The 13,349-nt window shown below is 42.3% G+C and overlaps 1 protein-coding gene across 1 annotated transcript in view; it reads left to right on the forward strand.

Moving 5' to 3' along the window:
• The window catches only part of ADCY8 (adenylate cyclase 8), a 226,922-nt gene that overhangs the window by 182,795 nt on the left and 30,778 nt on the right, over nt 1–13,349 (forward strand). The window contains exons 12-13 of the mRNA XM_004431063.2: nt 1,165–1,337; nt 9,802–9,880. Coding sequence (XP_004431120.1) covers nt 1,165–1,337; nt 9,802–9,880 — 252 coding nt within the window. The remainder of the gene's footprint in view (nt 1–1,164; nt 1,338–9,801; nt 9,881–13,349) is intronic.

The raw sequence follows: 13,349 nt of genomic DNA on the forward strand, positions 1-13,349 counted from the left end.
AATGGGAATTATGATTCCTTATTCTGAAAATTACAAGAGAAAAAGTATATAAAGATCAAAGTACTGCCACCAAGTGGGCCTTTGATAGTGAGAGTTTTATTCTTTTTTCCCACTGGATAGACAGAATCCAAACCTACCATTCAGAGAGATATATTGGGATAATTCTCTAAGGGAAATAGGCTAAGAAGCTTCCTACAGAAGGCTGAAAAACTGGCTGAGTGGACAGACACACAGGGTCCACTTCAGTATTCCATCCCTTGAGTGGTTCCAAACTGGCCTTTAGAATAGCTACTTCTAGCACAGGGTGATAGATACTATGCTGGGCTCTGAATGGTGCTGTGGAGGAATGAGGCAGTATTTGGAAGCACCTGGAGAGGTGCATGAAGACTTCTCAGAGGAGAGGGCACCTGAGCTAACATTTGTCATAGGAGTAAGGCTTAGTCACATGGATGAGATGTGAGCAACAAGACACCGGAGGTGCAAAGCACGCAGACGTGGGAAAGCAGGAAATCAGCGATGGGAGACAGCAAGTAGAGAGTGAAGCTGGAACATACACTGGGGTTTGGAAAGTGAGAGAAATCTGATATATGACAGCCTTGTGAGCTTTCTATTCAGAAAGGAGAACATAATTTGAGGGAATAGAGAGCAACGAAAGGACTTCAAGTTAAGGAGTGACATGATCAGATCTGTGTTTTACAAATACTGGGTAAAGAATGATAGTGAGTATTCAGTGGCGATTGGGGGCTAGAAGCAGGCAGAGCTGCCAGAAAACTGTTCCAAAGCTGTAGATGAGAATTAAACAGAAACAGGGTGGAAGGAGAAAGCTGGATGAATGTGAGATCTGTTAAGAAAGTAGAATCTACAACTTAGGATGACCTGGCTGTGGAATGTGGAGAGGAGGAAGGCAACAAAGATGAGACCAAGGTTTCTGGCTTGAAGAATGGTGTAAACGGTTCCCCAAAAAATAAGTAACGGAGGTTTGGGGAGGTGGTAAGGAAATGATGAGTTCAATTTGGGATGTGTTGAATTTGAGGATGGCCTGAGACCTCCAAATGGAGATGCACGGCAAACATCTGTATGAGGAGACCTACCTGCATCCATGATTAAGAGAATGAACCTCCTGTATTCCTGTTGAATCTGACCACCTACATTCTCTGTTTCTAGTACTTCGTCTTCACGGGGGTGTTGGCCATGGTGACCTGTGCGGTTTTCCTCCGACTGAACTCTGTCCTGAAGCTGGCCGTGCTACTGATTATGATCGCCATCTATGCCCTGCTGACCGAGACCATCTACGCAGGTCTCTTTCTACGCTATGACAACCTGAACCACAGTGGAGAGTAAGTGCCCACCATCGCATGTTCGAAAAGTGCTCAACTTTCAGTGGGAGGTGGAACCATTTGGAAAATGAGCGAGGTAGAGTTATCAAAACTTGGAGACAGGTTGAATATTGACTTATAGTTCTCAGCTCAGGTACTCTCTACTCTCAGGTACTTGCACTTGCTTACAAGTCTGGGAAAAATCCCTAGTTTTCAGTTTTATCATTTATATTAATGGCATTAATTAATTAATTAATTAAAGTATGGACCAAATAGTAACTAAATAATAGCTCAGATCACCTCCAAACCTAATAATTGATCATTCCTTTAACAGCTCCAAAATCTGTAGGGTCTGATGACAATTTGGCTGTAGCAATATTAGTAATAGCAATCACCGTGCATTGAGAACTTACTCTGATCCTTGCATTTTATTATTTTTGAAATACAGAAAAGTACAAAAAACGTCTTAAGCCTAGCTTTCTTAGAGAACAGAGCCTGAGGAAAGGTGAAAGGGCTCATGCAACCCCAAAGCAGTGAAAGTGAGGGAAAGGGGAAGTGAGAGAAAAATGTAAATTGATGCCCTGTCGTGCTGGCCGTGTGAGTCGTGAAGAGATTGAGCTGGTGCCTTGGAAGATCCACTCAACTGAAATGTCTCTGGATAGGCCGTCAGATAGGGGAAGAACAGAGGAGGAGAGAAGAATTTGTCTGCTGGCTCCTTCCCTCTCCTGTCTCCCTTAGTCGCAGTTCACTCTCTCGATGAACTTCCTGGTGACATCACTTGGTCCCTTCTGTGGCCCCTGGGGAAACCAGACCCCATGCCTGCAATATGGAGCTTCATCTGAGCTGGAAGTGGTGGAAGGAGCCAGACGCTGAACCTGTGGCTGATTGGCCTGGGGTGTAGGAAGCACGCAGAACTCACTGAGCCCAGAATAAGTGGCCAACAGTTTGTGAGAAAGATGAGGCCAAGATAATCTAAGAAGCCTCGGAAAATGTGGCTGATATTAATAATATGAACGTCTATGAACCAAGCCCCAGAAATAAACAATGCTAACAATTAGTCATATTTACTTCTACATTTTTAAAATGAGAAAGCATTTCAGGGCCGGCCCCGTGGCTTAGCGGTTGGGTGCGCGTGCTCTGCTGCTGGCGGCCCGGGTTCGGATCCCGGGCGCGCACTGACGCACCGCTTCTCCGGCCATGCTGAGGCCGCGTCCCACATACAGCAACTAGAAGGATGTGCAGCTATGACATACAACTATCTACTGGGGCTTTGGGGGAAAAATAAATAAAATTATAAAAAAAAAAAAAAGAAAGAAAGCATTTCAGCTATTGTTGGAGTTCCCTTCCCCAGTATTGTTATCCTCTCTTTCTCCCAAGAGACAACTTCTAATGCACTTAATTTATATTCTTCCCATCCATGTTTTTTTAATATATATTTAGCTATGTCTATACCTATAAATTATTTATAATATTGATTTTTTTGTCCTGCAATATTGTCTTTTTTAGATCCATCTAGGTTGATATCTATGGATCTAATTCATTTTAGCTGTTGTGTGTACATATTACACAATATGAACATACCAAAATATATCTATCCTTCGACCTATTAATGGGCATTTAGGCTGTTAACAGTTTTCCCTATTTAAAAAATGCTCCAGTGACCATCAATGGCAATGTCTCCTGGGGTTTATGTCTAAAAGTACACTTGCTGGCTTGTAGGGTACCTGCATTTTCCGATTTCTAATGTATTGCCAAATTGCTCTCCGACGTGGTTGAAACAATTTCCCTCTGAAGCAGTGGTCCTGTTGCTCCTCATTCTCGCCCACACCACTGTTAGACTGTTTAAATTCTTGCTGAATTTACAGGGGGGTGAATTTTATCTCATTGTTTTCATTAGTAGTCCCGGATCATGAGTAAGTTTGTGCATCTTTTTGTTTGTTTATTGACCGTTTGAATTTCCTTTCAGATGAACTATCAGGTCATATCCTTTGCCTGGTTTTCTGTTAGGTTGTTTGCCTTTTTCTTATGGATTTGCAGAGGTTCCTTATCAATTCTAGATGCTAATTTGTGTCTGTTATGCATGTGCATCATACACTCTATGTACATTACTCTATTTAATCCACACAGTAACAATCTGAAGAACACAGGCTCAGAGAAGTTAAACAATTACCCCAGTGCGCATGCCAGTAAATAACAGATCTGGATTGGAACTCAGGTCTTTCTGGCTCCACAGTCCATCTTTGTAAATACTGCATATACCTCTTTTAAATCAAACTGAAGAATCTCTAATCATATGCCCACAGTTCAAAGAAAGACAAAATGGTTTCAAATTCCATGGATGGTTAGTGGCAACAGATGTCCCATAGCCAAGCAGAAAGTAGCACAAAAGAGGGCAAAGAGGTATATGAACAAAATAGGCTACCTTTGTGGCTAAAATAAAAATTAAACTGTCTAAAATCTATTCATTCAAAGGGGAACACAGCATTAATGGAACAAGCCAGGACTTTGGCTTCAAATCCAGACTCTGTTGCATTAGAAAGTCACTTCCCATCTCTGGACCTATTTGCTCATCAGTAAAGTGGAATAATTGTACTCTATCCAGGGACTGTGTGAGGCTCTGCTGTCCCTGGCACATACCAGGTGGTCAGTATCTGTTCATTCCTATCCCCTCCCTCTTTCTTGGGAGGAGGTTTAGTTCTGAACACTGTTTTGAGGTCTTAAGGAAAAGCTGGTGGTTAAATTGTTAAGCAAGGTTGTGAAAGTAAACGTAATCTCAAGCTCATTGCTGCTGACGTTCAAGTGCTTTTCTCAGCTTCTTCCTGACTCAAGGTCAATTATTTGTTAGTCTTGTATTGACTCACACTTTGCTATCAACAGAATTAAATTAATAAGGAATGGAAGAGCTCTTTAAGCCTTTCCTCTCAGCTGTTCAGTTGATTATAAATCAACAGGTCAATAGTCACTGTGTATCCAGTTGGCAGTCACAGGCTGTTCATGCTGTTGAAGATTTAACCAACACTTTAGGAGGTCACACGGTTCAGGGGCATTTCTGCTGGTTGTTCCTGGGAGTCAGGTACCTGGGTGATGGAAAGTACAGAGAACCTTGCACAGGGCAGCCTGCCTGCATCTCCATCGAGATGGTCTCAAATACTTTAGACTGGTGTCTCCCAGTCTGTTCATGAGGCCCCCTCCATGACAACCCCGTCTCAGTGGATGACACTGAGGCCAAAATAGGAGAGGAACCCTCACTCCCAATATCTTATCAGTCCCTAGAGATCCCTCTTCCTCAGCATCCCTTGTAAGGAAGCACTACATCATAACACTTGTGAGCACAAGTTTAGGAGTTAAACCACTTCGGTTCAAATCCCAGCTCTGTCATCAACCAGCTTTGTGATCTTGAGCTAATTAATTACAAGTGACTTAACCTCTCTAAGCACTGCTTTTCTCATCTGTAAAGTGGGGATAATAATAGTTCCTATGTTGTAGGAATATATAAGAGATCAAATGTGATGATGGAAACTTGGCACAAAGCCTGGCATAGAATAAGCATTTGATTAATACTAACAATTGTTATTAGACGTACCCCCATCATACCATAAATGCTGCTATTCTAGAAATAACCTTATTCTCATCTCTGCACTGTGGTCACCTGATCTCCCAGCCTCCACTCTCAATCCACCCTTCTCAAAGCCATCAAAGCCATCTGGTCAGCTCATTAAAACCCTTAAGCGGCTCCCTATTGCCTCAAAGAAGGTAAAAGTTCAACCTGTTTATCAAGGACTTTAAAGATCTTCCTGGTCTGGCCTCCATTGACTCCTCCAATCTTATCTCCTACAACTCCACAAGTCATCATTTATAGCCTATTTTCTAGCCATGAGAAACCGTGTACTCTTTACCAAATGAGCTTCTGTACTTACTTCCTCTCTGACTGATGAGTCCATCTCCCTATTTCCAACCCATCATTCTCAAGGTGCAACTCAAGGATACCCTCTTCAGTGAAGCCCTCATTGGTCATTCCTCATTTTATAATCTATGCACATAATTTTTTATCATTGCACTTATCTCTCTGTGTTGCAATCATTAGTTTCCATGTCTTCTCTTCCATTAGAATAGGAGCTTTTGAGGGCAAGGGCCATGACTCATGTTCATATTTTTGGCACTTATAGAGTCTCTGGCAGCAGATGTCCAGTTAAATAGTTGTTGAATGAAACGTTAAATGAATGAGTGACTAAAAGAAACATTAGCTCATTTGGAATCATGTTACGACACTGATTCACAGTAAGCTAAGTGTCATCTATCTACAACAGCTACAATTTTTGCCCACCATTGCCCGTAAACCGTGTATACCCCATCCTGTAAGCACGATTTTCTTTTGAACTTATGTGTCATACCTTTGCTACGGGCTTTTCTAGGACCTGCAGATTCACAGATGAATAAGACATTATTTCCATCTTCAAGGACTTAGGGGCAAACAATTACATGTAAGTGCGTATAGGAGGGCACGGTAGCTACTGAAGTCTGGACTGATAGCCAGGCTTCACCATTCACTAGATCTGTGAACTGGAGCAAATCATTTAACATCCGAGCCTCAGTTTCTTCTTTACTAGAATAGGGGTAATAGTATCTTAATTACTGATATGACAATTAAAGCAGGCAGTGTATGTAAGTATTATTACAGGTATGACTTAAAATCAGCACTTAGCAAATGCAGTCATTAGAATGACAACAGAGTAAAAGATAAATTCAAACTGGCTGGTTTATTTTGGGATTCGTGTGGGAAAATGGGAACTAAAAACGAAACTGAAAATTAGGATCAGATGCCTAATGGCTAAAGCTCTGAACCTGGTCCCTGAGATGTGAATTCTCATCATGGCTCTGACAGAAATCAGCTATGTGACCTTGGGCAAGTGACTTCTCCTTGGGCCTCAATCTTCTACCTGTAAAGTAAAAGGCTTGCAAGGGACATTGTATTATGTATGACACACATAATACAGAATAGAATGGATCCATCCAACTCACATTGTAAAGTATTTAATTACATGGAATTATTTTCATAATATATACTAAGTGAAAAAGTGGGTTACGAAACAGTATGAACCACACAATCCTAAATTTGTAAACATATTTTTGCATGGAGGAAAAGGAAATGACATTTAGTTGACACCAAAATGTTAACCATTGTTTTCCGAGTCGTAGGCTTAAGGACAATTTTTATTTTCTTATGCGTGAATATTTATTAGCTTCCAAATTCACTACGATTGGCATAAATACTTTTGTAATGAGTAACACTCAAATTAAATTCGAATTTTTATGAGACATCAGATAAGATGATCTCTAAAGATCCTTATAGCCCTGAGAATTACATTATTCTACATGTGTTTTCACTTAATTATGTCCTTAGCATATGGAGATGGTAGTATTAATTCAGTAATTTTATTAGTACAAATAAATTAGTTCAAAACGTCCTTGGTTTTAAGTCTCTGCCACCCAATATCAAGCAAAGTATTATAATTTCATACAGATTTCGGCCATTTGGCTCTCTTTGGAAGTTCTTCAAAGAATCATGGAAGTACAAAAAAAAAGTCCTTCTAAATTCAAATCACAGTTCTTTTTGGATGTTCCTTGGCCTGGCTGACTTACTATGCATATTTTGCAGGCTTCGTTCAGGCCACATTTTTTCCATCTGAAATACATCCTGAAGCCTCAAAGCCCCTTCATAATAATTTTCTTTTACTTTCCTTCTGAGTTTCAGCTAGTCATCTCTCTATTTTTGGTCAACCACTCCTTTCAAAATGATTCAAGAGGTATTTATGTTTTCTCTTGAAAGTATGTTTTAAGTGATAAATAGCTGGGCTTAAAAAAGTCTTCTACATCACAAAGAAAAGAATATCAGAAGTGCCAGTCAGAGCAGGAGTTCCAGTGTACCCACGAGAAGTTAAACCTAGGACATCTCTCATTCAAACTAAACCGTGTGAATGAGGGATTTGTTTAAAACACCACTACGAGGAGCAAGATCATGTGCCAGCAGCTTTTAAACCAGCTAGCTAAGCAAGATGTGTGTCCTGTACCTGTAGACCCCATCCCATCTTTTTCTCCTGAAGTCTTATCACCTTTTAAGGCTCAGCTCTTGAGTCTTCCCTGAACATCCAGCCTGGTTTCTTTCTCTCCCCATGTATTCCCATGGCAACAAGGATGTAGCCTTATCATGGAATGTATTGTGTTATGAAATTATCTCTCTATTTGATTCTTTCCTTTACTGGACTGTTTTGAGGGCAAAAACAATGTGCCTTCTTCATTTCTGTATCCCAGCATGTGCCTGGTACACAGTAGCTGCTCAATAATTATGTGCTTTGCTGGGTCTATAGAAAAGAAACACAATAATGAGTATCATCTATTATTAGCATCTTATCTCCAAGGAAAAGCAGATGGAACTAGGAATTGACAAATCTGAATCTTGTTCCAGCCCACAGAGTTCCTCCTCCCCTGGGTCCCCATCTACACAATACCTCCCCAAGAGAAAGTACATTTCTGTTCCAAAATCCCTGTTCTAGCTGGAGAGCTGGACTGGACCTGGCCCTGTACTAGCTGGGAGGGTCTTTTAGCATAAAGCTAGATGAGAAGCTGGTCTTGGCAGCTGGGATCATGCCCCCATTTCCCTGGAGCCCCGTGCTACTCTTGCTGGTCTCCAATGAGAATAGAAAAGAGAAAGCTGGAGATTGTCTGCGTGCACCCATATTAATGCTCACTCTACTCCACTCTCTGTTCACTGCATCTCATCTGTAACAGCCCCGTTGTGTCCTTAAGCCACATCAGAGTTAAGTTACTTCTGAGTAAATGTGTGCTTGTGGTTGAGAAGCAATAAAACAAGGGACTGACGTGATAAAAAATATTCTGGCAACCATGGAGAAAATGGATTGTAGAGGGTAACACTGGTGGGCTATTGGAAATCATGGTGGCCGTACTTAGGTGGTGGAGGTAGAGATGAAGAGGAGCGGATAGACTAGGGATATATTTTGGTGGAATAGCGGACAGGGTTTGGATTTTGGGGTGGTGAGGACTGACGCCTAGTTTTGTTTTTGTTTTGGGCTCAAGCACCTGGTGAATGGATTAGGAGTATTGCCTGAGATGCAGAAACCCAGGGGAATAGAACAGGAAGCGATGGAAAGCAAGTCACAACATTCATAGAGATGCTTTGTCTTGAGCATTTTATTTTGAGTTTTCTTCTTTAGCCAATGGAAGCCTGTCAAGGGAACCGTTTATTCCCACAAGGCACCTGTGTCCACAGTCAATTCTTCCTCCAAATCCTTTGCCTCCTGGCCTAGCTTGTCCTGAGAAGGGCTACATGCTGGGCCAAAATGAAAGACAGAAAGCATTTGGAATCAAACGAGCGATTCCCTGGCCCTTTTCTGAATTCGTTCAATGGTTGAAAGTCATGTCAGTATTTAAATATACACTTGCCACTGGCCATCTTCAACTGCCTTCCAGCTTGGTCTTCTAGAGAGCCCAGGACAGGCCGGGTCAGTGACATCACAGCTTGTGCCCCCAGAAGGACTGTGAATGGGGTGTTGGGGGTTCATTCCAGCAGGAGATGACACAAAGGGAAAAAAGTTTTTATTAAAAGATATAAGAGGGGCCAGCCCGGTGGCACGAGCAGTTAAGTGCACGCGCTCCACTGTGGCGGCCCGGGGTTCGCCAGTTAGGATCCCAGGCGCGCACCGACACACCGCTTGGCGAGCCATGCTGTGGCGGCGTCCCATATAAAGTGGAGGAAGATGGTCATGGATGTTAGCCCAGGGCCAGTCTTCCTCAGCAAAAAGAGGAGGATTGGCAGATGTTAGCTCAGGGCCGATCCTCCTCACAAAACAAAATAATAAGTAAATAAATAAAAATAAAAGATATAAGAATTGAAATCGGGATTACAACAGCACCCAAGCCAAAGAATTGATATAAGAATTTTGAAAATTGATAGAAGAATTAAAACAGTGTCCAACTCACAGAACTGATTTAAGAATTGATATAAGAATCTAAGTGTGAAAGCGCTTAGAACAGAGACTGCCACATAGCAAGCACCACATACTTGTCTCTTAAACAGGATAACATCTAAAAAAAATGGAAGGGATCTTTGTCTTCACGTGGATTTTTGTGACAAGAAAGTATAAAAGTTCTTTGAAAGCTAGAAAAAGTGTTTTGCAAACGGAAAACATTATTATTAATGTGAGTGCGTTATCTAGATGCTAGACTCTAGAGTCTTCCAGCAGGTATGACCTAAATGACCTCTTACCTTTGGGAGTCAACTGATTTCTGAATTAGCCTACGTGAAAACCCTCAGAAAGCAGCCCCTATTGCACGGTGGGTACTCAGAAATCATCTGCTTCTTTCTTTTCATCCCACTCCTTTCTGAACCTCAGTTTCCTAATGAGTCTCCTTGAAGTCCCTCCGTGGTTGTCAGTAACCGTGCCACCATTTGCCTTTCTTCTTCCAACAGAGATTTCCTGGGGACCAAGGAGGCATCGCTGCTGCTGATGGCCATGTTCCTCCTCGCTGTGTTCTACCATGGACAGCAGGTAATCTAACATTTTACTGTAACTACCCATGGTTACCTGGCATTCCTGTTACCGTAAAACTGGCCTGCAAGTCTCTGCTCTTCTCTGCAGCAAATGACTATTAGCTGCTTGCAGCAACTTATGATTCTTAATGAATCAATTCCTAATAAACACCACCTGATAAAAACTAAGCTGGAGAAAATGATTCAGTAAGCAATGTGGTTTTAGTGCGCTTTAGGTCTATCTCTTTCAAAGAGACCATTGTTGTCAAAAAAAGAAGAGCTTTCAATTTCTGCCTGAGGCAAACTGGGATCCCTCCCAATTCCATTGCCTGGATAAAGTCATTAAGATAGAAGTTGTGGGCTGTACTGGGTAAATATTCAGGTTTGAGGATCAGCTGAGCCAGGGTTCTAATCTTGCCTCTGTTTCCCAGCAGTTTGTAGCCTTGGGCAAATTACTTATCTCCCTGAGCCTTAGGGCTGTTTTGAAGAATCATTTGAGATTATTGTGCGCAGCATTTTGCGCACTGCCTTACGTGAGTATAGGAAGTGCTTCAGTACTGATTTGTCCTAAGCAGATAAAGTGCCCACTGTGTTGTTGACACTTCCTTATGAGCCTCTACACTGCCAGGATCTGGACTGGGCACTGTGGATAGCACTGTACAAAACCCCATCCCTGGCCCCAAAGGTTCCAGTCTCCTGAAGGAGAGCAGACCCTAAATAAAGCAAGGGAGGACGTGCTATGTGTGGATCAGGCTGTCCAAGGACTTCAGAGTCAGAGGGGCAAGAAATTATTCTGCATGGGAGCATCATACCAGTCTTCACCCAAGAGGTGTCGCCTACTGTCACCAGTAGGATTTCTGCATGTGGACTCAGACCACAAGTGCGGTAATGTCCATCACCTGGGGAGATTCCCACTCCCAGGTAGATCCAGGCTCTGCCAGCTTCGCTGCCTGCCCTGGAGCCCGGTCCATCTTTCTCTGCATTGCATGCACTTCAAAAAAGTAACCAGAAAAGGAGAAAAATAAAACAGGGAGGCTGTCAGCTAGAGCAGAAATAGAAACATATCACTGAGAAATCACCATGGAAACGAGGAGGTAACAAGCCCTGAGAAACCAGGGATGAAACAGACCAAACCCCGAGAACCTAGAGATAAATATATAAAGTTATTTGTAATAAAGGGGGATGGTAAGACGTAGTGAAGGGGGAAATAAAAGAGTAATTTAGAAACTTGGCAAGGAAGAAAAGGGGGAAAGAGTTCATATGTATCAAGTTCCTACCGTGTGCCTGGTATTTCACCTCTATTATCTCATTTAATCCTGTCAATAACCTGGAATGGTGGTTATTATCACCTGTTTTACAGATGAAGAAGGTCATGCTACTCAGCTAGTAAGCCAGAGAACTAAAATTCAAACCCAGTTCTGCCTCCAAAGCCCACCCTTTCCACTTCTCTAGACTGGAGAAAGACAGAAAGAAGTTGTCTGTATACCAACACTATAGCCCAGGGCATTCAATCCTGCAGTGTGACTTTGACTTGTTTTTAAATTTTAGCTGAATTTGTGGTGAAACAATAAGCCAAATGTCAGAGTCTAGCCATTTCCAGAATTCCTATATTTAGGTCTTTCTGGCTATCTGTGAGAGCTGGGGTCATGCCTTCCACATCTTGATGGCTTCTAGTTACAGAGGAGAACTCCTTAGTCTGACATGCAAATGACAGCCCATTTGAAGGCTATAGAGACAGAATCAGGCAAGGCAATCCTGCAGAAAAATATATGCACACTCCATCACACAGGTTTTAAACTGACAAGTGAGGAATCCTCAGAGATAGCTAAGAGAGAGCAAGTTCAGAGTAAGGGTCCTCATTCCAAATTAAGAAGGATGTTTCTGTTTCCTCTGTCACCTTAATGACTGACTCTGTGCCCTGTCAGTGCCCCTTTCCTCAAAACCCTTCTAACATTCTGATTCAATTTATTCTCTTCTCCGTCTGTCCTGGGAAAGCAGATAATTTAAGCACATTAAGAATACATGTAAAGTAAGAGTATATAAGTGCATAGCAAGGGGCTAGGTGCTTACGTGACATCTGATATTTTTCTTTTTAACTTTCAAAAGGCTTTGAAATTACATAATCACATCCCATAACTGTAGCAGTTACAGGCTTTGGAGTGGGGAAGATAGTATTCAAACCCCAACCCTGCCACTTAGTAGATATGTGACCTTCAGCAATTTACTCAACTTTCTGTGTCTTAGTTTTCTCCTCTAGAAAATGGATATGATAATAACAGACTCTATAGGGTTTTTATAGTATTATATGAAAATATAATTATAACATATTTATCCCGGTGGATTGCTTGGAGAATAAGGGCTCAAAAATTGTGAGCTCTTAATATTTTATTTTGAAAACAAGCTTCTGAGACAAACAGGGAAAGTATTATTATCCATCTGGTCGCAAAGGCAGGAGCAGAGACTCAAGTCACTTGAGGTCACAAAGCCATTAAGGAAAACCAGACAGAAACAGGACTCCAAATGCTCTAACTTCTGGATCCTTTCTCTTTCCGCCATGTGCTGCTGCCTCTCCTTGTTGGAGGAGGCTTTCTGCAGGATTGCATCACTTCCGTGTCATCCATTCATAGCATCTGTCAGGGTCCTTTTCATCCGGATCAAGTCTGTCCACTCCTGGGTTTGCTACCTGCTTCCACCGGTTTCTCTTTGTGACTCAGAGGCCCTCTGTTTTTATTAAAGGCTGAATAATGCCCATTGATGCCTGGTACACAGCAGCAGCCTGGTGGGATCATGTAATTATACATCTCCAGAGTGACGGAGGCAGTTATGTAACTGAAGAATTGGGAACTTTCATCTTGCAAATATGTGGAAGCGATATGCCAAACACTTCCTCCTCCTCCAAGGCAGGTGAACGTTCTGGACAGTGGACAGGGAGAGCAGACAGCCAGGTGCCTCCTGCCTCGTGCCTGATTCACTAGCAGCCCTGAAGACTGGGCTCCATTTATAGCAGAGGGAGCCACACCTGTGCGCAGGGACAGAGATGAATGCGGTCATGTCTCCAGTCACTTATTTCCAGGTCTGATAAAGACAGGCAACAGGACTGTGTGGCTCAGAAAGACCCAAGCCTTGGAACCAAATATTCTTGAATTTGAGTCCCAGCAATGTCATTGAGAGAATGCGTGACCTTGAGACACTCAACCTCCCTAAGCTGCCATTTTTTTACCTATAAAATGGAAAGGATAACAGTTATCTATCAAGAGCTGGAGAACAGCCAAATAAGAATGGCTGAACATAGTGCAGGGATTAAGAGTCACAGCTCTGAGTCAAAATGCCCCAAGTTCAAAGCCACCCTCTACTTGTGAGACCTTGGGCACTTGACTTCGCCTTACTCTGCCTCTATTTCCTCACCTGTGATATGGGCATAATAAAGTACCTCCCTTGTTGAGTTGTTGTGTGAGTAAATGATCTTGAATATGTATGAAGTGCTTAGA

The sequence above is a fragment of the Ceratotherium simum genome, chromosome 23 (genome assembly GCF_057802395.1).
Source record: "Ceratotherium simum simum isolate JZ-2026a chromosome 23, ASM5780239v1, whole genome shotgun sequence".
NCBI lineage: Eukaryota > Metazoa > Chordata > Mammalia > Perissodactyla > Rhinocerotidae > Ceratotherium > Ceratotherium simum.